This window comes from Ambystoma mexicanum, chromosome 4p, assembly GCF_040938575.1.
Source record: "Ambystoma mexicanum isolate Mex_15411 chromosome 4p, UKY_AmexF1_1, whole genome shotgun sequence".
Lineage (NCBI taxonomy): Eukaryota > Metazoa > Chordata > Amphibia > Caudata > Ambystomatidae > Ambystoma > Ambystoma mexicanum.
In genome coordinates this window covers 1,207,798,965-1,207,826,766 of record NC_090927.1, presented here as the reverse complement: position 1 = coordinate 1,207,826,766, position 27,802 = coordinate 1,207,798,965, and the positions used below count along the sequence as shown (strand labels likewise).

Here is a 27,802-nt window from a genome sequence, read left to right as displayed (position 1 = left end):
AGCTGTCCTGATTATCCGGTGACCAGACAGGCCCAGCTGTTGTTCTGCTAGGAGAGTCTGACGCTACCTGGTGACCCGAGCCCCGGAGTCCAGAACCCAGTTGACTGTTCCTAATCCCCCATTTAAGAGCGGACTATGAGGATTCCCCATCCCATAACACACAGTCTACTCCATCTTGACTTTTGCCTTTGTTCCACTCTCTAAGCAACCCTATCCATACCTTGATAACTTGTATAGACTGTTCTAATTTTCTGTTCACCCTGTTTTTGTTTACTAATGTTAGCGCAATTCTTTCTTTCACCTTCTCTTGTAACTCATTAGTAATACTTGGAGTCATTTAAATTAATTCCCACATAGATCAGAACATGGCGGGAAAAGGTTGACGTCACAAATCAATCTTTGAACGTACCGTGGCTTTCTTTAACAATATAGTCTAAATTTAGTTTAACCTCATTAGTGCCAAGGACGAGCTATCTCGTCCTTGGGATTCCCTCCCTGTTGCCAAGGACTCACACAAAACACTAATCCAACCCGCGGGCTATGTGAGGGGGAGGTCCCCCCTCACTGCCAGGGGGCTGGATTACCTTTAGTTTCACGTCGGCGTGTGTGACGCACGCCGACATGAAACAAAGTAATTTTCACAGCAGCAGCCATTTCGGGCTGCTGCAGTGAAAATATAAGGTGAGTCTTCACCTTTCTCCCCCTCGATCCCTGGCTGTATTTCAAGACGGAGATCGAGGTGGGTATCGTTGGAAAGGGGAGATTCTCCACTTTCCAAGGATACCCTTTGTGACAGCATTGCTGGGTGCGGATCGGGCGCAGGGATCTCGATCCACGCCTAGCAATGCTCACTAGACACCAGGGAAACGTTTGTGACATGGGGGCTAGGGGGGCGCTTACAGTAAGCAGCCCTCCCCCTTTGGCCCCCAAAGCATGGGGCACAGATATAAAGACCCCTGGGGGCAGACAGGAGACCATCTGCCCCCAGGGGAGGGTGCATAAAAAAAATAAAAAAATGAAATGGCACAGGGATGGGGGTGTGGTGGGGGGGGGCACAGGATTTATTTTTGGCCACCCCTGAAAGGTTGGTGGCCCTCCCCCATCCCACACCAAGTGGAAAGGGGGGGCCACCCCTTGTAGCCCTCCCTGGGGGCAGATTTCTGCCCCCAGGCAGGAGTACATGAGGTGGCCCCCATCCATTTGGGGGGTCAGAGGGAAGGGCCACCAGAAAGAAGTGTGCAGGTTAGGGCCCCCACTAGGCTGATCATCTGCCCCCAGGAAAGGGGCGGGAAAAAAAGTGATGGAATGGGGGGAGGGGTTTGGGGGCCCTAGCCACAAGAGATTTTTTCGGAAAGGGTGTCCTTGGAAAGGGGAGATTCTCTCCTTTCCAAGGAAACCCTGTGTGACAGCATTGCTGCCCGCGGATCGGGCGCAGGGCGTTCGATGCGTGGGCAGCAATGGCCACTAGACACCAGGGATGTCTTATAATGCGGGGGGAGGTGTGCCGGCCCCAGCCCCCAAAACATGGGGGCACATGTGTACAACCCTGGGGGCAGACGGCTGATCTGCCCCCAGGCAAGGGGGCAAAATAATTCCCTTTTTTTAAAAATAAAAATAAAAAAAATAAAAAAAAACATTTGGGTGGGAGTGGGGGGCCACTAGCCACCTGGGGGCAGATGTCTGCTCCTAGGAAGGGGCATCTGACCCCAGGGAGGGCTGCATGAGATGCCCCCTGTTATCTGCCCCCAGGGAGGGCTGAATGAGATGCCCCTCCTGCATTTGGTGTGGGGGGGTAGAGGGTCACCCCATTAATTAGAAAATCACCTGGCGGTTTAGGGTGCCCCTCAGCCCGCTCTAAAGTGTAGTGTACCTTTTCAATTTTTTTCTTTGTTTACGAAACTTGCCTTGGCGCAGAGGGGCACATTGGTGTGCCAATCTGGCGCCGGGGTGCCCAAACCTTACTGCCCCACCCTCTGGGGGGCCTGTCCCACCATTTTTTGGGGGCCCTCTCCCCTGACCCCAAATGGAGGGGGGTGTACCTCACGCAGCCGTTTGTAGGAGGCCAAGGGATGCCTGCATAAGGTGCCCCCGCCACCCATGTGGGATGAGGGGGGAGAGGGCCACCCAGTGGGTGGGGCAATAAGGTTTGGGCACCCCGGGGCCAGATTGGCACACCAATGTGCCTCTCTATGCCAAGGCAAGTTTCGTAAACAAAGAAAAAAATGTAAAATGGTGGAACGCATTTTAGGGGGGTTATGGGGCACGCCAAATGGACAGAGAATTTTCTAATGGGACGGGGTGGGGACCCCGTCTCCCCCACCCGCAATGGATTGGGTGCCATGTCGCCCTCCCTGGGCCAGATATCTGCTCCTAGGAAGGGACACCTGAGCAGGGAGGAGTGTAGGACAGCCCCCCCCCTTATCTGCCCCTCGGGAGGGCTACATGAGATCGGCCGTCCCTCCAATTTGGCCATGTGTGGATTCCCACGGGTGTCCTCTTTTGGGAAATGCATGGGGTTCCCTGTTTTCCTTGCTGGCTTCGACACCCTAGGCCCAAATCTGTAGGTTTCCCACATGAACAAAATGGGCAGTGGTGAAAGACTTGGGGTTACCAGTGGGTTACCCTTTTCCTTTTGCGCCGCCAGTAAGTGCACCCACACATGTGAGGTACCGTTTTCATTGGGACACGTGTGGGGACGCGGGATGGTAGGCCGTGTGTTGGCGGTGTGTTTCGGTGGGTGGCCAGAGCGAAATGTCTGAGAATTGTCTTCATTTCCAGCCAATTTCAGAGACATTTCCCTGTGTCCACTCACTGAAACACGTCGCCAACAACAGATGTAATACCTTCTCGCGTTCCTACAGGTGTCCCGTAGAAAAAGGTACCTCACATGTGTGGGTGCACCTACCGGGGGCGCAAAAGGAAATGGGTAACCGCTGGTAACCCCAAGCCTTTCGTCACATCACAATTTGTTCATGTGGGCAACCTACAGATTTGGGCCTAGGGTGTCGAAGCCAGTAAAGAAAACAGGGGGGAACCCCATGCATTTCCCAAAAGAGGACACCCGTGGGAATCCAGAGGTCTGCCTTGCGCCAATCGGCCCAGAATCTACTACCCGGAACCTCCGGCAAATTCCTAATTTGGGTGTAAAAAACACAATTTCCAGACATTTCTCTGCTCAACCACCGAAACACGCCGCCAACAACAGATGTCATACCTTCCCGCGTTCCCACAGGTGTCCCAACGAAAACGGTACCTCACATGTGTGGGTTCACCAATCTAGCAGCAAAGGGAAACGGCTAATTCACTGGTAACCACAGAAGGGTTTGGGAAGATAACCTACAGATTTGGGCATAGGGTGTCCAAGCCAAGGACCCCATGCATTTCTGAAAAGAGGGCACCAGTAGGAATCCACAGAGGTCCAACTTGCGCGATGCGGTCCAGAATGTTTTACCCAGAACCCCCGACAAAGTGAAAAATGTGGGGTTTTTCGGCATATTTCGGACTTTGCGGGGGTGTCTGGGTAATAAATTCTGGGCCGGGTGTCCTCTTTTCGGAAATGCATGGGGTTCCCCCTTTTCCTTGGTGGCTTGGACACCTGAGGCCCATATCTGTATGTTGTGCTTGTCTGAAGAAAGTGTCAAATTCAGGTGTTGAAATAGACTTGGGGTTACCTGTGTTTTAGACTTTTCCCTTGGCGCCCAGGTAGGTGCACCCACACATGTGAGGTACCATTTTCATCGGCACACCTGTGGGAACGCGGGACGGTAGGCCATGTGTTCTTGGCGGCGTGTTTCGATGGGTGAGCCGAGTGAAATGTGCGGAAAATGCATTTTTTTTCCAACATTTTGGAATTTGCCGGGGTGTCTGGGTAATACATTCTGGGCCGATTTGCGCAAATCATACCTCTGCGGATTCCCACGGGTGTCCGCTTTTCGGAAATGCATGGGGTTCCCTGTTTTCCTTGGTGGCTTGGATACCCGAGGCCCATATCTGTATGTTGTGTTTGTCTGGAGAAAGTGTCAAATTCAGGTGTCGAAACAGACTTGGAGTTACCTGTGCTTTAGGCTTTCCGCTTGGCGCCCATGTAGGTGGACCCACACATGTGAGGTACCGTTTTCATCGCGACACCTGTGGGAACTCAGGAAAGTATAACATTTGTTGCGTTTGTGTGGTTTTCATAACATTTTGACCCATTTTCTGGTGCCCTTTGTCACACAACCCTTTCATTTCCCAAACGTGACCTACATTTAGTCGCTGCTTTAGGCACCATACACTTTTGTAACCTGCACAAGTCACCTACCCTTGGAAAGGTCTGCCTGTGCTCTTTCAAAAAGGGATGCTTGCTGTTCCTCACCACATTGGTTTTCCCGATTTACACATGCTAAGTGTGTCTGTTCAGGCGTTGAGCATAACATTTCTGTGTACCATGCCTCAGTGTTTGGCTTGTGGTACTGCTTGTTTTGTAAAACACTTCAAAAAATGTGTGCTTTCCTAACTGCAAGAGTCGGGGATGTAGCGGAGCATTGCTTTTCTCAAAATTCACAGAAGCCATTGCCGTACCAAGCCAACTATGTCCAAAACATACCTTTTTTTTCAGTCATTTTCACGCTTTTCCCCCAATCTTTGGCATTTTCTCCTATCTAGTTGTTGCCTGACCTACGCAAATCACCCCTTCCTAAACCTGGAATTTTGTCTACTTTTCAGAAATATCTGCCTTTCTGTCCTCCAGTTCGGCTTTCCTACCCTTTTCTTCCATTCCGTCCATGCATGTCCAATTGGCAAAAATGGCCGTAATCGCCTACCTCTCACAAAACAATTGATAACCACATCAAAATATTTTTTTTTTTGTTTCCACTCAACCTGTTCTTGAAAGCCAGGAAATTGTGGAACTCAGCACAGCAAACCATTTGTTCGTAGCTCTTACAAGGAAAAAACCACAGGCTTCTTTGTACATCATTTTATTGGCATTTTTTGAAAAAAACACGAATCTTCCCCCTTTTTGCTTATTTTCTCTCACCCCCCTACAGCAACCTAGGATTCCTGGGTGGCGTTACGACTGCCTAAATGTGGGAAAAAAAGGAGCTAAATTTGGCATTGAATGGCCACATACCGAAACCACCAAACAAGGCCTTGGCCCTGGGGGAAAATACCCATGGCAGTTAAAGGATTAAGCAAAATTTGCATTTCATTTTTAAAACCGATTTTATCTTTTCCACTGCTCTATTTTCCTAATAACAAAGCTCATTCTACCTTCCAAATCTCTCTCAATTCACCTGCTATAGCCCTCCTTTCACTTCTGTGTTGTCCCTATGCAGTGCATATATCACCCTGCCCAAAACCAACGTTCCGATTCAGTGTTTTTCACCCATTTTTTGATAAAAATGTTTTGGCATTTAAAACTGCAAACTAAAAAAAATGCAGCGCACCAAGGAAGTGCCCAGAAGTGCCTGTTGGCCTGGGGAGATCGCTGCCTGCATCTTGTCTGGACTCAATGTGAACTATTGTGAATGGACGTTTATATGCATATCTCTTTGGAAGGGTGAGCGCTCAGGGGGAAACTTTTTAGTTACAAGAACTTGTAGAACTCGAGAATAGCTGTTAAAACACACATATATATATATATATATATATATATATATATATATATATATATATATATACACTTATATTTCTTACTTTATTTGTGCTGTAGATAAGCCCCGCCCACACCCAGAATTCCACAAAAAGGCACGGCCGCGGGCACAAAGGAAGTTGCTTGGGTGGCGGGCTAGGCATGTTAAACAGGTAGCTAAACAAGCATATGCATGTGACGAACTGGCTATACTAAACTCATTCAAAAATATTTGGCCGTTTAGTAAGCGTATCATGATGGAAAGTAGTGCTCTCGTATAAGTGGAGGTGAAGGCTATAACTCGAAAGCAATGAGGCAAACTGCGCAGAGGCCTGCGGTACCTCAAACGCCGCATAAGATCAAAAGGTGGCCATTAACAACAAGGGAAAAACAGAGCCAATCGAGGGAGAAGAAATCGCTCCTGTTCTGAGAGCAAAGAAAACGTGTGAGTAATATTGTTGTGCAATAGCTTGAACTTGGACTTAAGGAATGAAGAAAGGCTTTATTTGTGAATTCATCAACTGAACATTGTTTGGAAATAATGTATTGAACTGGATGGGCTACTTAAGCAAAGTGAAAAGTTGCAAATGAGAGAGTAACATGGTTGTGCAAAGTAAGAAGCTGGAATTTGGACATAATTAAAGCATTTGTAGATGAAGAAAGGTCTATTTTTGGAAACTAATCAACTGAACGTTGTTTGTAAATTGTGTATTGAAATAGAGGAGTTATTGAAGTATTTGGCAAAGTAGAAGAAGGTGTAATACTTAAAGAGTCTAAGTATGCAGAGTAAAATCGGGGAAAAGGGAATTTTCGGTGAAGTAGTGGAAATGGAGAGGGAAAAAGAAGTTGATGAAAGGCACAAATTAGGAATGAGGAAAAAGATAATCTGCTCAAGGAAGCAAGCAGTTTTAGGCCCCATGGTATTTACCACAAGAAGGAATACGATGGCAAAGGCACTAGCTATGCCGCTACCATCATTTCCGATTAATAAATCACTTAATCAAGAAGAGGAGGGGACAGGGGAATATCAACAGGGTACAGATAAGGAAATGGTGAAAGTCGTGGAAAAACTGGAGGGAGGGCTAGATGGAGGGGTGGAAGTGGAACCACAATCACAGTTATTTGAAGAAGGGGAAGTAGGAGTTTCCCCAGCAAGAGTACAAGAACAGGGAAGGGAAGGCACTGTCAATGAGGAAGCGCAAGGTAGTCCTATGCCTAATACTCCCCTGATATTCTCAAAAGGCTTTATAACACAGCTGGCAATGGTGGGTAAACCACTAGAACGTGAACAAAGAGTGATGATTGGAGTAGACTCACAAGAAGAAGAGGATGAAAGTTGTGGGTAAGTGGAAAGAAAACTAATTCTACTCACATTATTTCAAACAAGAGATTTGATAAATAAATGAAAGAACTAGACTGTTTAAAAAACATATAGGAGGGATTAACGAAGCTAGAAATAAAAGCAGCTGAAGCAGAAGAGGAGTTTAAGGGGGAATAGGAAGGGAATGGTCGGGGGGATGTTCTGGTGCGCCTCAATAAGAGAAGGGATGTGTAGAGGAGAAAACTGGTAAAGGTGAAGAAAAAGATAAGGAAGTACAGAGGGAAGAAGGGGTGAATAGCACAGGGGGTGTGATTGAGATCCCTGATGATCAAGTTGAAGAAAATTAAAATAAGGAGGGTGACGAGGAAGAGCTACGGGTAGTAATCTCGAGAAATGCAAGAAAAAGTGAAAAAAAACAAATGGAGGATTTTAAAAGCAGCAAAATTTAAAACTAGCAAAGCTTCCTCATTAAAATTTCTTAGAAATATGGGGAGGGGTCTTACCGCACAGGAGGCAATAATGGAAGCCCATGAAGAGGGGGAGAAAAGTGAGGCCCAAGGAAGGATTGAAAAAGTTGTAGAGAAAGAAAAACAGGAATATAGTAACTCGGAGACAAGATTAAAAGATGCATTAAAACTGAAGGAACCTGAAAATGAGAAGGCTAAAAAAGGGAGACAGATGTTTGAAATATTTAAACTACCTGCACATATGTCACCAAAACACCCCAAACCGTACATCCCCCCGCAAAGTAGTAGTGGGGAAAGTGTATGGGATATAGAAGAAGACGACAAAGGAGAGGAATACAGATACCCAAAGGGGAGGGTGCTGAATGATAAGTTGCAAAAAGAAGGAAGTGTGGAGGAAGGGAATGGGGGAGGAAATAGTAAGAAAGTACAAAGGACATCGGAAGAAGAAGTCAAGAACATTGTAAGAGAAATCTTGAATGAAAAGAGCTGGAGGGGAAGGAAAAGGTTTGAAAAGTACAGAAACAAATGAGAGAGGGGAAAAAAGTAGGGTGGAGGAATGGACAGGTAAAGAAGTAGGTGGAAGAGATCATGGAATCAAACAAATAATCTAATACAAATGTGATGAGGGGAGGGAGAGGGAAGAGAAGGGTCAAATGATTGGAAACTAAGAAAACCAAAGATGCCACACGCACCAAGTTTGATTTTGCAGTACCTATTTGAAGAAGGTGGTCCGATATCATTGAATAGGAATACGATAATTCAACTATTTGAGCTTATTCCGGAATTGAGACTAATCTCTTCTGCTGATATCCAGCTAGTGGATTTTATCCACGGGTGGAGGTACGATTATGTAAGATTGGTGATGTATTCACCATTGGTCAGAAATATCATAATGAAAGAAGCAGAGAGTCTACATAAATTTGGGTTTGATGTGTGTGTTTGGGAAAATATGGAAAGAGAAGAGAAGCAAAAAGAAGAAAAAGGGTTTACCGAGAGAGAATCGGAAATCGGGGAGGAAAGCAACCAAATGTAAATGATACCAATGTTCGAGACGTTTGGCAGATGTCTTGGCGGGATCTATAGCGTAATTGAAAGCATTAAGTCAGCCTCTTTAGACCAACGGGGCTACTTAAGATATTGAGTTGGAACTCCAGGGGGCCCAAGCGTTTGTTGGAGAATAGTAAGATCTGCTCTGAGTTGAAAACTTTTGATGTATTGCATATACAAGAAACATGGTCTACAGAAAAACTGACATGGGATGAGTTTGAAACCACCAGTATATGTGCAACCCAGGGGACACTCGGCAGACCCTAGGGAAGGATTATGACTCTAGTTAAGATGGGAAAGGGACTGAAGAAATGTGAGCAATGGAATATAAATGGAAACATACTAGGAACGGAATGGCATGTTTTAGGGGGCCCTATAAAGCATACACGGTTGATGATTAATGTGTATAGATCCACGCAAGACAATTTACAAAAAATCCTAGAGATCTTAAATCAGAAATTGGATGAGTGGTTTATGAGAAATGAGGGTGCCGGCATGATGTTAGTTGACGATTTAAATGCAAGTTGTAACCTGGATGGATTGGAAAAAAAGGGTTTGCTTTCTGGTGGATTATGAACAGATTAATAAGGGGAAAAGAAAGAAAGTGGAAGGGGGTATGTGGTTGAAATGGGCCCCTAGCTGGGGATTGAAACGGTTAGAAAACATCAAACCAACCTGCATGGCAAGAGGGCTTAAATCTGAAATTGACTTTATTTTTATGACCGCACCAATGTGTGATAGTATGAAGAGTCGTCAAGTGAAAGAGTCGGGCGTTGGTGATCATGCCATGTTAGTATTGGAACTTGAATGGTTAGAAAACACGCAAACAAGGGTTGATAAAAATCTGAAGAATCTCTGTGTTAACACAATAGTGATTCGGGTAAGTTGGACAGGAAATAAAGTGAGCAGGTTTAACATACTTATCAAATTTAATTCCTGAACGCTAGAAGAAAAGGTTGAGAGATACTCAGTAAATGGTTTCCCGGAATATCTGGAATCAAGGGTAGAGGGACCAGGCTTGAATCTGAAAAGGAATGCAATATTGAACAAAAAGCATAAACATATGTTAAAGATGGAAGTTGAACTTACTGTAATGATTTTGATGTTGCAGTGCATGACTGCCGTATGTGAAGGTTTTATTGAAAAATAAAATCATTAAAAAAAAACAAAACATACACATAGTATTGAAATAAAAAGAACAAATTGAGAAGGGCCGCCTGGTACCCCCGGGGTAAGCCTCTTTATAACTGCTACTAGCGACATCCTGCTATAGATCACATCTTTGAACTGCCATTCCGCATAAATGATAACCTTGAACTTGTGTAATGCTCCAGTTGTAGTCTGCTCGATGTACTACTGAGCCTTTTTCTATTTGTCTATGATCATCTTACACAGTACATCTGGCCCTGCAGGTCCCCACTACACACTGCCTCAGCTGCAGTTGGCGCCAATCTGACAATAGTCTCTGTTGGCTACTACTGTACCTGCTATGTGCCGCAGACCCCTAGGCACCTGCCCATCACCTTTGCTAGCTTATAACTACAGCCTAGTACTCACTTGACCCCGCATAGTACTAAGAGTATATGTTGACGCTGCCCTGACAACAGTTGCCTTGCCAAACTGCCTGTACCCTGCTCATATCCAGACGCTCAAATATAACTCCAACTGCCCTCTATTTTCTGTGCTAGAGCACCTGTGTACTTGCATACTATGTCTTAGCCATCCCTTGCAACAAAAGAAAACGAATCTACCAGTGTGTACCACTGTGCCACTGGGTTGTGCCTCAGGGTCGCTTAGAGACCTCAGTGCTATTGTGCTGTGCCTCATGGTCGCCTAGAGACCTCAGTGCTATTGTGTTGTGCCTCATGGTCGCTTAGAAACCACAGTGCTATTGTATTGTGCCTTATGGTCCTGTAGAGACTATTGTGTTGCGAGCACTTGCCATTGCTGCCTTTCTTTGCACATATGTGCATAGTCGCATCTCAACCCCTGTGATGTTAGTCAGCATTGCCACTGTTAGTACTATCCACCTCTAATTTGCCTAGGACCTAGCACTTTGCAACCATAATCACGCATATGTACCGGTCATTGCCCAGACTTATACTAATAGCTAGCCCGATAAAATAGTAGTAGCCCTAGCACTATTACTCGCCCAGGCACGTTCCACTAGAGAGACATTCAGGTACACTATAGACAGCCAATACCTGTCCCCTCACTATTCCAAACTAAGCCAAACCATGCAAGGCTGGTTACTAATCATGATGTTTCCCTTCTGTGTCGTCCCATATGACACACCTTGCACAGGTACACACTTCCTTTTCCTCGACAACGGCCTCTCCACGTCATCACCCCATCCCATGCCCTACGCCTTTCTTGCCCCGCACTACACCATTCCCCAATCCGTATCATTCAACTAATAGTCAAATAGATCACAAAAGCATCCAAAAGCCACCAAGTGATAACACACCCCACTTAGTACCTATAACAACTACCCCGGTTCTCAGTGCACTTAAACGCACTAGACTCAGATCACGGACCTACATAACCTCCTACGTTCCAACCAGAGGACCCATTAAAGATAATCAACCCATTCAAATCCCTCTTCTAGGTACCATAAGAACCCAAAGACTCAGATCTAGAATCACTAACCCTCCTAGAGCTATCACCTTTATCAATCATGCTAACACAGGAAATATACCCCTATTAAAAACCCAAGCAGAACACCCTAAAAGTCCCATCATACTCGAACAACAATCTAACTCCATAGAAACCACCAACACTCACCCACCCACCCCAACCCAAGAGCCACCTCCATCCACACACCTCAAAGCAGCCCTCATTAATGCGCGGTCCATACCTGCTCATGCCACTGAAATTCATGACCTCATTATTGAGCAACAACTTGACCTACTCATAGTGACAGAAACCTGGCTCCACCAAGCTTCCGGCCCATCGCTCTCCATTGCCATTCCCCCAGACTACACCATTCTCAGAACAGACAGAACAAAATCAGTAGGTGGGGGAGTAGCCATTATCTCTAAAGCCCATCTCAAAATAAGAACTAGCCCTATTGAGAGCCCAGTCGGCTACAAAGTCCTGCTAGCTAAACTAGCTACGGACCACAAAACCACTATAAACATCATAACCATTTACAGAGCACCTAACACCATATCTCAACCAGAATTAGACATACCACTATTGTTAACGCCACTTATTAAACCAAACACAAAATGCCTAGTCCCAGGGGACCTGAATCTAGGGTTTAACGACCCCCAAGACCACAAAGCAGATGCACTGCACAGTGCACTTAAAGACATGGCTTTCACGCAACTCGTGAACGCCCCTACCCATACAAAAGGGAGGTCACTAGACTGGATACTATATCTTAACACTATAGTATCCATAGACTCCATCACCCCAGTACACTGGTCAGACCATCATTGCATAAACTTCACTATCCTGTACAAAAAAACAGACTTACAGAAAACGGTTGTTGAAGAATCCTATGTAACAAGAAACATCTGCAAACTCACAGCAGAAAACATCAACCCCCTATTAGCCAATGCCCTCAATAACAATATCATTACTGCCAAAGAACCTTGTGCCCTGGCAGACCATTACCATAACTGTTTTACCAGTACAATTGACGCCCTAGCACCCTGCATTAACAAAACCAAACGTAAAGACAAAAAGTCCTCCTTTTGGTTCAACGAGGAATTAGTCTCTCTTAGATGGATCAAAAGATCGCTTGAACACCGCCTAAAGAAAAACCACACCCCAGAAGCTCTGGAAGAATTCAGCTCTGCAAACAAAACCTATAAATCAGCCATCATCGCCCATAAAGCAGATGCCTTCAATACTAGAATTAGCAATGCGGCCTCCGATAGCAAAGAGCTATTTACCATACTCAAGAAGCTGGAGAATCCGATCCCCATAATTAACCCAGTCAAACCAAGTAAAGAATGGTGCACCACCATCCAAGATGCCTTGGCCACTAAAATTAAACTATTACAAAACAAAATTATCTCCAAAAGAAACCTCTTGTCCGACAAACACTCCACGGCCAACCAGATCTCCACGATTATAGAAAATACCGCCCCCTTCTTCAACTTCACACCAGTCTCTCATGATACAGTACTAATACTATAGCCAAACTTAAAGCGTCCAACTGCAAAGGAGATAACTTTCCAGCACACCTAATTAAACTCTGTGCCCCCACTCCCACGCCTATAATCACTAACTTTGTAAATACCTCCTTCTCCACTAATCAGGTCCCAGTCAGCATTAAAGCGGCTTGGGTCACCCCTCTACTAAAAAAGCCCACACTAGACCCACTAGTGCCCACAAACTACCGGCCCATAACGACTGTCCCATTCTTACTTAAAATCATTGATAAAATAGCTTACAACCAACTACAAACTCACCTAGAACAAAATAACCTGCTAGGAGCCAGACAATCAGGCTTTAGGCCTAATCACAGCACTGAGACAGCCCTCTTGGATCTTAAAATCCAAATAGACTCTATTAGAGATTCAGGCAAACTAGCCACACTACTGCTACTGGACCTATCCGCAGCATTCGACTTGGTAGGTCATGACAAACTATGCAACACTCTAAAAAAAGATGTTAATCTTTCCAACAACGCCACACACTGGATCAAATCCTTTCTCACTGACCGTACATCCAGAGTTGCCATTGGAAACTTTGCAGCGGACCCCATAATAGTACCCATTGGAGTCCCCCAGGGATCCTGCCTCTCCCCCACCCTCTATAATGCATATACTAAACTTTTATTCTCAGCCTTGGACGATATGGGTGTCATTTACACCAACTTCGCAGATGACGCACAGATCCTCATCCCTATTACAGGCGACTACACCCAAGACACCCTCACCATTAATAAAGTTTACTCCATAATCCAAAACTGGATGGCCCTTAACAGTCTCTGCCTAAATGATGAGAAAACAGAGGTCCTCATTGTGGGCTTCGAAAAAAGAATAAGCACCCTCCACCCGGACTACTCTCACATTAATATCCACGGTACCCGGATCCCAGTACTTAAACAAGTCAAAATGTTAGGTGTCTACATTGACGCCAACTTCTCCATGCATAAACAAATAGCAGCCCTTTCCTCGTCCACAGCCTACACAGCAAAACTTATTGCACTCAGTCGCCAATTTCTCACCCCTGTAAATTGTATCACCCTGGCTAGAGCCCTAATCCTAACAAAACTAGATTACTGTAACGTCCTCTTCCTAGGAACTTCCAAAACCAATTTAAACAAAATCCAATTACTACAGAATAAAGCCCTCAGAGCGGCTTTAGGGATAAAGAAATCTGAACATATATCCAGCACTAGAAGAGAAAACCACTGGCTGCCAATTGAAGCAAGGATCATATTCAAAACCCTTAGTATCGTCTACAAATGTACCACCAACAAAGCGCCCAGCTACCTCAACAACTCCATTAAAAAAAAAAATGTCATGTAGGTCGCTGAGATCTAATAATCTGGCCCTCTTAGAAGTTCCTCAATACAAATACAGCAGAGCAGGAGGAAGTAGTTTCAAAGTTCTAGCCCCTTCGCACTGGAACACACTACCTCTGAGTATCAAAAACGAAGATTCCTTACGAAAATTCAAAAAAGCATTGAAAACCTGGTTATTCAATAAATATTAACCCCTCAAGCCCTACCCTCCCATGACCATCTACACTGCTTAGGGCAGCCGCTGTACTGCAAATAAGGCTGAAACAAAATGGGAAGGGCCAACTGACCAATTGGAATCTGGTATATGACTACATGATATCTTGTAACCCATGTATAAAGAAAAATGTATTATTTGTATTGTAACTGCAACAGTGTATAATAATGAGTTTAACTCTCCTGTATCTTTCGCCGTGATACCCTAGGGTCTGGGCGAGTAACAAATGTAATAAATAAATAAATAAAGGGAGATTAGGAAAATCTCTAGGAGTGGAGATACAAATAAAAATAAGGCAGAAATAATCAGGAAATTGAAGCAAAGATATAAACATTGGTTAAAGCATGAACATTTGAAAACATACCAGAGAGATGGAGAAAAAATGTTAGAGAGCTTAATTGGAAAAGATTCTCGGGCATTTTGGGAGCTGATAAGCAAGAAAACAGAAAATAACTTGACCAAAATGACTAATCCTAGATCAGAGGATATCTGGTTACATTATGTTAGTGAAATGTCCACTACAAAACATAAGGAAACTTACTCTCAGGAAGCAGTGAAATGGGACTTACAAATAACAGTGGAACAAATAGAGGCAAACATCAAGAATGCTAGTCCATCAAGAACACCTGGGCCCAACAAACTAACGAGGTGCTTAAAAAAAACACCACTATTATTGGCAAATATTTTAAGCGTGCAATTTAGTGATATAATTGAAAAACAATCCCTGATTTGTGGACAAGATCATACATGGTACCCATCTTTAAGAGAGGTACAAGTTTGGAACCATCATATTATAGAACAATCTGCATAATGGACGCAGACTCGAAAATCTTTGCCTCTGTGGTACTCGGTAGAATAAATGAGTGGAGTGATAAACACAACATCTTGGATCCTAGACAAATAGGCTTCCGAAAGAAAATAGGGACCGATTGCGGGGGCCTTTTGCCAAATTGCTTACAGAATATGGCCTGGAAGTCAAGAGATGTTTGTATATATGCAGCCTCAATGGACCGCAGTAAAGCATTTGACTCTGTTAATAGGAACATCCTTTGGCAGAAATTAGATAATTATGGAATACCAAAAGTCCTACTGAGCATGATAATATATCTACATAACAACTCTACAATACAAGTAAGACTAAATTCAGAGGGGGTTCTCTCGAAAGAGTGTAACACGGACAAGGGAATCAGACAACGTTGTATACTAGGACCTACTCTGTACAATCTGTCTGTGTCTGGTGTAGTGTTGCATACAAAATCTCTGTCACCAAAAATTGGGAAAACTTTAACTAAACTGGGCAGGATATGCTCATGATTTTCTCTTAACTGATACCACGAGTGTGAGACTTCAAAGACTAATAAAAGCATTTGGTCATTACATGTTGGGGAGTGAACTAAAAATTAATCTAGGTAAATAAGTTATAATTAAGCTTACAAAAGGGGAACAAGGAAGACTAGAGAAGAACTTTTTGTGGAATTGGGAAGGTTAAAAATTGGCTGTGAAAGAAAATTTCCAGTTTCTGGGATAACCCATTGTTGCAAAATATAGGAAAATCTTCTTTGTAAACTACCTGAATTCTAAAGTAAATGGAATGATAAATCAAATGAAGCAGGTAGATCGGAAATACGGAAAATTCTCCTTAGAACCCTGTAGAGAATTCTACAAAAGTAAGGTAATTCGACAATATTGTATGGCCTTGAGTTTTGGCCAAAAACCCTGGAAAGGGAATACAGAGGAGTGGAGAGTACAATTTGGAGAGCCATAGTGTATTTTGTGCCCAAATGTATACCAGTGGAGGTAATCCGGTACAAGATGGGTCTGCTATCAATTGTGAGCTTGATGCAGTGGAAGAAACTATGCCTTCTCTGTAAGTGTGAGTTTTCCCAAGAGGGTACTCTGTATCTAAAACTGAGAAAGAATGATACTGATGGGTATATCAATAATTTAAGGTTGGAATGTGAAGAAATCCTGAGTGAAATAGGGGTAATTATGGAATCATTGGAAACTAATCCAAACATGGTTAAGAAAAAGTGAAAGGGAATGGATTGGGAAAAAACCTGATTGGTAATTTGTGATTTAAAGTTGTATGTACAGGTATTGGCACCTGAGGAATTATTTGGAGAAATAGAACCATACTTAAAGAGATTTCCCTGTAAAAAGATGAAAATTAGATTTGAGATTCAGAATGAACGTTCTGCCTACAAATCAAATTATTTGTCTAAAATCAAAAGGTGATATGCAAAAGGGCTTGTGTAGATTTTGTAAAAATATGGAAGAGGTGGAATCACTATTCCATTTAATGATAGAATGTCCAGAACTGTTAACAGAAAGATTAATTTATTTTGGTGAATTTGTATATAAATCCCGACAATTGAAAGATGTGCTGTGGCATAGAATGCTACAAGGAAATGTAATGTCCTTGAGGCTAAGAATTCTTGCATTTTTAACTTGCATTTTTTAAAAATATTGTAAAATAGAATAGTATGGAAGAAAAGGAAAGAAGTTCATGATATGTATGAAATAGGAAAAACTGCCATATTTGGTACTATGGGAAAATCATGTAAATAGAATTGAATGTTATGAAATGTAAGAAGATTTAACGAAAACGTGTTAACCTTTGATATACAATGAAGATTTTAAGAGTTAAATTTGTAGATTTTATCAATTTTTGTAAAAGTTTTTTATAAACAAATAAAGAACAAAAATAAAGAAAAATGCAACGTTTCCACGTGTGAATTCGGCTGCACTGGGTTTTCAATTTCAATCTGTTTTGTGAACTGTATACTTTTGTGATACCTTCCCTTAGGCTTGATAGTGAGATAACATCCCTAGTACTGTGATAAAACATATGCATATCCTTAGTTAAACACACACATAATTATTTATTTATCACAGTCGAGTTTCATTTTAGGCCTTTGCAGTTTTTGCCTCTTATTTTGTCGGGTACCGGCTCAATTTGAATTTGTTGAAATTAAAGATAAAGCATTCCTATTGAGCACCACATCCCAGGCTAAGATCAAGTGTCCTGGTCCATTGTGTGACGCCCGATTGGAATCCTTAACAGAGGACAAACTAACTTACTAGTCCTAGTGCATTCAGGTCATGTAAGTGTACAGACGGAAGTGTGGGGGAGGGGGAAAACAAATGCGCCCACTCCAGCAGGGCCGTGGCTTAAGTGCAGATAGGTTACCACTCTCCTGAAGCGTAAGCTGAAATGTTATAGTGCAGAGGCCTGGAGGCAAGTGCAAGACTGGTGGGGTAAGGGGGGAGGCTGGAACCTGTAAGGTTATGGGGGTGAACCAGGCAACCAGTCAGAAAAGTTAGGGAAGAGAAGGAGGAGAAAAACAGAAGAGAAAAGAAAGGTGGTTAGGGGAGAGGTAGAGAAACGGAAGGAGGAAGAGAAGAGGAAGGTCTTAAGGAGTTTCCAGAACTTAAGGTGATCCAGCTCAAGGCAGAGACAGACAGGCAGGCTGTTCCAGAGTGAGGCACCTGCAGCGGATAAAGATCTACCCCCAGATCTCTGTTTGGAAAAATGGCTCACTCGTAAAGAGTTGGAGGAGGATGAGCGGAGAGTATTTAGGAAGTGTGTGTTGTAGATAGTGCGGGCCACAGCACCAGAAAGCCTTGTGGATTATGTAGAGTGTCTTGAATTTGATCTTTGCAGCCACGGGTAGCCAGTGGAGAAATGTCAGTGTCTGAGAGATGCGGTCCCTGGGCTTGAAGTCAAGGATAAGTCTTGGAGAGGAAGAAAGTGATAGGAGATAGATAAGCAGTTGGAGAAGATGGGAGAAACTGAAAGCACCATCACTTAGGCTAAGGGTTGACGTTGTTTCAACACAACATAAGTATTCCCAAGATTCTATAGGATTACCTTGATATCTCCTCAGTAATTTCTGTCGATTACTCCAGCTTCCACCTCCAGGGAACACTTAAAGCCATACCAGATTTTGGGGCCAATATTCCATAGGTTCCCTCTGGTATCTCCGTTTTCCAGCCAGTACAAATCATGTCTTACCATGTTAAAGGGATTGTTACTGCCTCATCCCCACATAGGTCACAGACTGCCGCTCCTGTGACTCGGGCCTCACTTGTCACTTGCATAATACTCAGCATTATGGATGCCAATGGGTGTCCTCTGTTTCGTGAGCTAGAAGATCCCATGATGACAGCACATGTCACAGATGGCACAAGAATCACTAACTCTCAGAGGCAGTTCAAGTTTTTATATATATATATATATATATATATATATATATATATATATATATATATATATATATATGACAGACCTGTGAATGATACTCTTATGCTTATGCTAATGATATCTTACTTTACACTAATATCACAAAAATGTATATTACTCCCATTCTTGAAGCCTCCGACAGATTCCAGAGTTTATTAGTAACTGTAACCAATCGGATGCACTGCCTGCTGTAATAGTGGAGAAATAAAACTGGTGGATGTACTGTGTTGCCCCGTCCTCCACCCTACTGTTAGATACTTGGGATGGTTTGGATAAGGGCCAACCATTTTAAAAAAAAAATCAATTTAGAGTCTCTATTGGAATTCGCTGTGGAGACACCTAATTTATGGGCCATGTTTTCCTCATTGCTCAATGGTAGGATTTCCGAAATTTAAACAAGTGAACCTCCAAAACCGCGTTATGGTTTCCATGGTAAGATGGCCACTTTGACTACACAATATGGGTATGGAGGCTAGTCCAAAGGCTTGCTTTCTACAACATGACTGTTCAAATCAGTGATTAACTTTCTACACACAGTCCTTGAATAAACTGCTGTGCTCCTTCTGACCTCAGAGACATAATCGATAAGCTCGCTCTTGAAATAATGATACAGAAAAAAAGAAATAATATGCTCCTAAGTGCAAGAGGGCTTTTCATATGCCTTCAATGTTTGACTCTTTTTAACACTCTAAGGTAGCAAGTGAAACACGATGCAGACAATCAACTCATCTGGGTACTACATTAAGTGCCCAGTGTGCCCTGCTATTCCCCGGACACTAAAATATCAAGAACAAGTATGGCTGAAAACCTGGAGACATTAGTGGAGAGGTTGGGACTAGGAATAAGGCAGCTACAGACTACAGTACCAAGTGTTCCATATGTCCCCTCCACAATACAGCTGCTGTTGCCAATTTCAAGAGCAAGGGTAGCAAGTCCCACAGGCATTTCCATCTGTGGTCATTCTTGATACAAGTAGGAGTCCAGGAACATGCCCTGGTGGGAATCTGGTGTATTTGAAATGGATGTTAGGATTCTGGTGTACCTTGTGGATGCTCATACGTGGGTGCTATCTGCCTATGAAGCATGTGTATCCCATATCGCCACTTCTGACTTTGCTTTCCCTGTGTGCTATTTGGAGTGGGGGGGGAGGGGACTAGCAGCTAGAGGCCTTGGACCATATGTTTCCTCTGAAAGGCGCCTTTCCAAACGGGAACCAAGTAGAAACCCTGTGCCATCCTGTGGATTCAGTGCTGTATATTTGGTGCTAGGGCATCCGACATTGATAACTAAAGTGCAGTTAATCCAGGCTGTCCATTTCCCCTACAGAAGGTGCTACCACAGTGGTTAATCACTCGACGTTAGTATGTTCCTATTGCTATTCATCCTCCTCATTATACAAACTACACTCTCAAGCCCTATACCCACAATGCAAAAGTCCTTTTTGCCTGCAGATGTCTGGCAGGACTGGATTTGCATGTTCAGTATCTGAAGGTGATCAGTTCCTAGCCTCCAGAAACTCCTAGCAAGGGACATGCTTGCTTCCTTTTCTACAGAGTCAGATCATATAAGTGTGGCAAGCTCTTCAGCTTCACATTGGGACTGGTCTCCAGACAGAGACTTAAAACTTGCCCAGAATAGCACTCATCCCTCTTTGAGTAGTAATTCCACTGGCTTTAATGAAGGGGCTGGTGATACCTGTGTGTGGTGAGCAGAGGTGGTTTGACTTCCGTGTTCCCGTTGTGATTGAGGCTTTGAGTATAGGAAACAGATATGCTAAAATGTCGGTAGTCGTCATGGTCGAAAAGGTCAGGCTGGATGTAGGGGTATCTTAAGTGTGGGGTGATTTTGTTACAGTTCTCAACAGTGGGAGCTAACAGTACGAATGCATGCTATTAGCAACAATGTGGCTAGAAAAAGATGCACATTTATCAGCAGGACCTCATGGCCTTGCAGAACTAGCGTGTAGGCTGCACAGAACGTGCTGACTAGCAGACATGTTGAATGCAATCCATGGGACAGATCTATAGTTGCTGTACAGGGCGATGGACCTGTGCAGCCAAACATTTGGAGACTAACAAGCAAGGTTGTTCCACAGATAAGTTAAATGTCTCCCTGCCTAGTCACTCACCCGTGTCCTGGGAAAGCAAGGCATATGATGCAAATAGGGGATCATTCCATTCTACCCATCACCTCCATGTGAACAGCCGGGAGGGCCCCTGATTGGCTGCAGGTCATAGCAATGGAGAAAATAGAAACCAATGTATGTGCAGGACACTGGTAATTAGGCGTTGGGTGTGTGGGGGGAGCAGGAAAAGGAGATCAGAGACGTTTCATCAGTTCAGTTGGGGGGGGGGGCGGGGGGTGATGCAGCTTGGTCAGATCTGTCTGGTTATCTCTCTGATGAAGTTGGTGGATGACCATATCAAACCACCCAGCTCTGAACTTGCTAGTACAGGAGAAAGAGGGTGACGGGTAAGAGGAGAGGGAGAAGAGAGTGGATGGCCAGTTGAGCGAGACAAGTCTAAAAGCATGTCTAAGCCTGTGGTAATGCATCGTATATTAAGATATGCCGTGTAGCTGCAGATCAGCATTTGTCGGTGAAACCCGCGATAGCGCCCTGAGCTGCCATTCTCCTTGCCAGTCAACGGAGTGCTCACACACCTTTTCATTTGAAAAGGTTGACGGTTATGTGATTAGTAAATCACTTTCCCGTTTTTATTTGTTTGTTTACCTAGGGTCTTAGTCTATTCGTATTTGTATTTCAGAGTGTGTTTACAAGTATTTCATGATTTCATGTAGTAATTTTAGTGGGCACTAAACAGTGTGAGGAATCTAGCCAGTTGTGAGAAGTTGTTGCTATTTTGTGTTGCACAAGGACAAAGGATTCTAGGACAAAAATATTGCAAGGGGGTGCCCCTAACCTACTGTCGGTTCCATTGTTTAGAAGTACTCGGTCAGCTATTTTACAAAAACATGGTGTCGGACTCGTTTTTATAAGAGAGACAGTTCTTCACTTCACTGCTTGCCCGATTCAGTTTAATCATAAAGCGATGCTGGCTGCGAGCTATTGCAATTTCTGTACCCCTGGTTCTACTAGAAATGCACAGTGTATTGATCACCTCACTCATCAAAGGCGTCTAATATTTTCTTTTCATTACTGCATGGATTTGTGAAATATAATTTACAGTACTTCACGTTATTTTCTCTGATGCATGTGTAACTCATTTCAGAAACCAGCATCTTACAAATAGTTTTCTTTTTTTTTCCAGTTGAAAAATGTATTTAATATGACTGCTAAGGAAGGAAGGAAGAAAAGTGTGAGTGCACTGGTGGTGGTGGGAAATGGCAATGGTGCTGCAGGTGAGTGCCCAGATGAGTCATTACTGATTAAGTGTTGACGGCATTTGCGGTTAGCTGAACACGCATAACTAGAATACTTAAAGCGTGGAGGAACTGATGCAGACATGCGAATCCCCCACACTAGGATGCTCGATACCGCAATCTTGAGCTTTCATTGCCGAATACATTTGCTCATAAATTGATGATTTATTTTGGAAAGGATAAAGCGCAGGCTGCATACATTGCGATGGTCCTTCTGTTGCGTGTTAAGGACAGTGTCCGAATGACCAAAGGCAAAGAGGGCAGACCTATGGCTCTGTTTAGGCAATAACGACGGAGTCCGAGCAGGATGAGACTTGAACCGCCAACTTTCACACATCTAGCTGCTGCCAACTTGTTGTTCTGGTGGAGGGTGGGGGTTGGCTGATTTTACTATATGTAACCAGGCTAGATTCCCACTACTCAGCGCTGCAACATTATGGCTTTCATGCCCTGCCAGGAGGGTGAACATGGCCCTAAACGCCCCGCCATATGGAGCTAAGGCAGCCCCGAGCGAAGCACGGGCCTCAGCTTGGGCTGTGGCCCGTTGAAAGCCATGTACGCCCTCCTGGCACGGCATGAAAGCCATTTGCAACCCAAGGTGTGTCCTTCACGATTTTTCATTGGGAGTGCCATGCTGCTAGCGCAACTGATCTCCAGATGAAAAAAAAGTCTATAGGGGCCACACTGGAGGAGCTCTGGGACCACAAGTGTAAGTGAAGTGGATGGGAGAAACTTCTTGTTGCCTTCCGCAATGAAAAAAAAAGGTTAAAAAAAGCCTCTGGTGGCTCGGACAGCAGGCAGAGATTATGTATTCTCTCCTGCTGTTCCAGCCACGTGATTGGCTGAGCGCCCTTCCCGGGGTGCGAATTTCTTGTTACCCTGTTTCATGGTCCTCGGTTTATCGACCTGGAGAAGATTAAGGTCGTACACTTGGTTTATAGTCATAATGTCGACAAAAAAATGTCGACAGACAAAAATGTCGAAAAAATAATGTCGAAAATAATAATGTCGACATTCTATACTTTTAATGTAAAAAGTCATAATGTCGAAAAAAAAATGTCGACATTTTTTTTTTTGACATTATGACTATAAACCCTTAAAACTATCAACACCTCACCCAACACCCCCCTGCCACCCCCCCCCCCACACCCCCCAACCACCCTTTCACCCCTCATACTCAACACATACCAATTATTTATTTATTTATTTATTTATTTATTTAATAATTAAATAAATAAAAATTGTATTTACTATGGGGGGGTCCCCCCCCCAACCCCCCCTCACCCAACACCCCCCTGCCGCCCCCCCACACCCCCCCAACCACCCTTTCACCCCTCATACTCAACACATACCAATTATTTATTTATTTATTTATTCAATAATTAAATAAATAAAAATTGTATTTACTATGGGGGGGTCCCCCCCCCAACCCCCCATCACCCAACACCCCCCTGCCACCCCCCCACACCCCCCCAACCACCCCTCATACTCAACACATCATATATATATTTATTTATTTATTTATGCATACACTAAATTAATGTCGAAAAAATATCGAATAATGTCGACATTTTTGTTTGTCGACATTATTGTTTTTCGACATTAATTTGTCGACATTTTGACTGTCGACATTATTGATGTCGACATTATGACTGCACACCCGTACACTTAGATGGTTGAAGCACAACCGTTCACCCACCCTGAAGATGCCACAGGAAAAAGGGTTGCTTGTCCATAGCATGTGCATTGGATGGTCTCTAGGAAGGAAGGAGATGAGGCAGGGCCTGCTACTGGAATTAAAAAATCTTTCCTTTTTGGCTTGTACAAAACATGTCTGTGGGTCAAATTGTCGAATCCAAACATTCCAAATGTCTGTAGGAAGGGGAAATAAGGACTAACACGCCGGCAGTGCTGCTTATTGGACTCCTTTTAAACAATACAGAAACAAAACTCAATTTCTCCCTTGTTGGGTTTGATATTCTGCAAGTGTAAAGCTTTTTAACTTATTGTATTCTCTATTACTGTGCAGTCATTGTATTTTGTCCGTTGAAAGTCTTGCGTATAGTGGAATGCAAAGTGCTGGCTTTTTAGGCTTCCAGCACCTAACCTGGAACTCCATAATTGCTCTGGTAATCTCACCTGTTCATGGCCTTGGTTTGATATGAGCAAGTAGCTGATTATGCATGATTTTAAAACACTTTGCAGTCCCACAAAAACACTGGACCTGGTATTGTAGAAATCGATCGCATGCCATGTCATTTTAGTTCCTTGTATAGCCCATTTTTCCACCTTTTTGCATAAACAAATAGAAGGAACAAGATGGTTATGTCACTTGGACTGCCATTTTTGCTGCCATTCCACCGCCCAAAGTACTGTGGGCGACTGAATTAGGCTGGTTACGTTTAACATTAATCTCCGCATTCTTTGAAAGAAATTGTATTTTTGCCCATGTCTTTTTGTTCTTCTTAGTTGTGACAGGGTCAGGGACCTGACTCTTCCTGCGTTACGAGGGGGGCGGGGTTTGAGGGGAGGAGGGACCCTTCGCAACCTGGGGCAAGAGGCCTACCAGGGTATTTACAAGAGCCAGTCCTGTGCTAGAGGCTGGGTGATGAAGTTGGGAGGGCCCTAACCTCTGCCATTCCCTTTGTGCCTGGTTATAAATGGGAAGTACTAATTTCAATCACCCAATGCCCAGCTTGCAACATGCTGGCCAGTTTTCTCTTTTCCTTTTCAGAACCAAAATCAAGAGAAACTCATGCAGTGAACAGTAAATCACTCATCCCAATAGAAACGGACTCGGGAGGGAACCCAAAATATACAAGCAACGGCTTACCTGGCACCAGCAATTCAGAGGCTTCACGGTGGCAGACTGTTGGGCAGAATTATATGCAGTACCCTTTGGGAACACCACACACAATTAAGACTACAAGTGACAATACAAATTCACCTTTGGTACAAGCCTTTACTACACTGTTAAAGTGGTAGCAGTAGCGGAGCACCCAAGAGTAAGTGAGCAGTATCAAATAGTTACACAAAGGACAGCAATTACTAGGATTCAGGCAAGCACTGACTCAAGGTTTTCAAATAAAAGAATATACACTTATTTCACTCTTCAGTTGTATAAGATTACACCATTATAAGCAGTTTAAAAATCTCACTCTCAATACACCACACCACTTCCTTTAAATCCCAGACAAGTTAAGCTCACAATATGAAGTGAGAGCAAAATGGCACTCCAGCAATTTAAAAGGGAGGGAAAGACAAAGTTAGTGGACATTGAACCACACCAACAGGTAAGTACTTGGGGCAATAGAATAAGAGGAACTACAGTGATAGAATCAGGTAGAAAAGACTTGGGGCCAAAGTCAATAGGACAAAAGTCTTTTGCTCAAGATCACACGGTTCAGGGTAGTTCGCAGTAAAGTTCGTGCCATGGATTTCGGGCGAGGTTGGGTGGTAGAAAAGTTAGTTTAAAAAGAAGGGAAGGACAAGCCCTCGGATTGGAGAAAGATTTCACACACTTTCCCCGCGGCTGAACGAAACGAGCAACCGGGTTTGCACAGTACCTTAAAACAGAGAGGAAGCTGTGGCTGAGGCGGACGTTCCTGATAAGTTCCTGCAGGCTCATGGTTCCTGAAGCGACTGTCGGACTGACACAAAGTAGGAAGACTGGAGGGTCCTGCACTACCCAGGGAAGAAGCCAGCAGCAGAGCAAAGCAACAAATAAAAGGTGCGCTCCTTAAAAACCAAGCAGGGTCCGATCTTCCTGGCTATCCAGCCCACTGTAGATCTGTACAGCAAATTCGACCAGAGGAGGGGTCATGGCTTGCAGTTTGGGCGAACTGGTTGGTCCCACCAGCTCAAGGGAAGAAGTTTCATGGAGGATCTTCTCTGACGGCGGATTCGGACCTGCAGCAGGGCTTCACCGGGCGGTTCAGTCGTTGAAGGGTTCCTCTTCTGTCAGCTCCTCGTTGGTTCTTGCGTTCCAGTGGCGACTCTGCCTTTCCCAGAGACCTGCTTTTTATGCAGTTTTCCCCCATTCATACAGCCTGGCTGTCAATCACACAGCAGGATGGCTGTCCAGGATAGGACAGTACCCTTAGGCAATCAGACAAGAGTGTGTCTTAGGTTACCAATGGAACCCATGGCAGGGGTCCGAAGACTCCTCGCTCACATCCTTCCTACCCAGTCTTTCAGGCGCCTTAAGGAGGGCTTCTGTCCAGAAGCCCGTGAAAAGACAGCGAACAAAGGAATCAACCCCGGTTTGGCGCGCAGAGAAGAACACGAGAAATACTTGAACCAAAATAAATGGCGACTAAACCCAGCCGGAGCCAAAATAAAATGTATTTGGTCAACCAGGTTTATGTTTGAGGCTAATAGCCTAAAACAATACCATCGTTATATAAGATAACCGCGGTAGAACATTTAGGGTAGTTACCACTGCCACCATCCAAGTCTTAATGTAAAGGGAGCGAAAAACTGCCCTACAAGACACAGACAAAAAGGGATAGAAATTAACCCTTTCCATTACTCCATGTAAGATGGGGTGTACTGGGTTTGTAGTTTAAAGAGACTACATAAAGTTAATGGCAACTTTACATGTTTCTTGGAGACAGTAGTCCCACAAAAATGGAGTCAGAGGTAAGTCTAAAAGACCCTGTGTTACTGCAGTGAAGGTGCTGTGTAACACACACAAATGGTGCTCATGGAGTAGGTGAGGCTCCAGAGCCCAAGATCACAAAAATGGTAAAAACACACAGCAAAACACATGTAAGAGTGGGAAAAAGGCTCACACTCTTACCAGGTGGAAAAAAATAAACCCTAGAAATCTAGCAAAGCTGCTGAGGGACTCATTAGCTAAGGGAAATTAGCCATTCTCCCTAAAACAGACCAATGACTCTAAAATTAGCAATTACTGTGTCGAGGGGCCATAGTAGAACATTGCAAGATCATGTTGGTGAAAGGGGTGTGGCTTAGCAAGCATTTTTATCTTTGCACCTTTGTAACTGGCCCCTTGAGAGAAGCCAGGTCGAGATTGGCCTACAGCAGCAGGTAAGCGGTCCAACCAGGAAAGAGAGGGGGAAGGCTAAACCACAGAACAAAGCCTATTAAAGGGAAAGTACGGAAGGGCTGAGATGTTTGGGTGAGGTCGGGTGGAGAGGGGGTGGATCCAAAGACGCTTTGGATAAAAACACAATATACATTTCTGTAAATAAAATAAATAAAAGACCCGATGGAGGAAGGACGGTTGAACAGAGAATGGGGAAAACTGAGAGAGTTTGCAAAAGGTCAGGTATTGACTGTGAGAGTTCTTTCCTCAAAACCTGTTCTCAACAATAGTGGATTGGATCCCATGTGTGGTTTTCTCTTCAACACTTCAAACTGAATCAAACCAGTGATTGGGTGTGGAGCGAACCTATAAGCACACACTCTTTCACAGCAACGGCTCGCAATTCTGCACAGAATTGACAGCCATCCCGATCCCTTGCATAAGCGTACGATTAAACCACTCCATGGTACCATTTGTCATACGATGCTGCAATGAAGTTTGATGATGCGACACCCATATGCCCTCAAATGATTCCATGATGGTTATGGTCAGTTGGACTCCGTTGTCTGTCCGAATCTCTGTGGGCAAGCCCTCCATTGAAACAGATTATCCAGAAACCCAATCATGGCCCTGCAATCTGCCTTGCCCCACAACTTGCACCTCAGTCCACTTGGAGAGCAAATCAATCAACATTACGACATACTTTTTACTCCCCTTGATCCAGCAACATACCCAAGATGTCTAACTCCCACGGCCTACTAGGCAATTCAATGGGGCTCAAAGGCTGGAGAACATTTCAAATCATGTTGTCTGCTTACTGACACACAGTACATGCCTTCACCAGCCCCTACATCTCGACATTCAGCCGATGCCACCAGTAATCTGCCCTCAACAATCCCTTGACCTTTGTCATCCCCGAATGCACCTTATGAGCCGCCTCCAAAATCCTCTCCCTCACTCCAAATGATGGCACCAATCGCCCA

At 44.0% G+C, this 27,802-nt stretch overlaps 1 protein-coding gene across 2 annotated transcripts in view; it reads left to right on the top strand.

Moving 5' to 3' along the window:
* The window catches only part of MRPS5 (mitochondrial ribosomal protein S5), an 804,837-nt gene that overhangs the window by 395,293 nt on the left and 381,742 nt on the right, over positions 1-27,802 (top strand). For both annotated transcript variants that reach the window (XM_069606860.1, XM_069606861.1), the window contains exon 6: positions 21,658-21,748. In XM_069606860.1, coding sequence (XP_069462961.1) covers positions 21,658-21,748 — 91 coding nt within the window. The remainder of the gene's footprint in view (positions 1-21,657; positions 21,749-27,802) is intronic.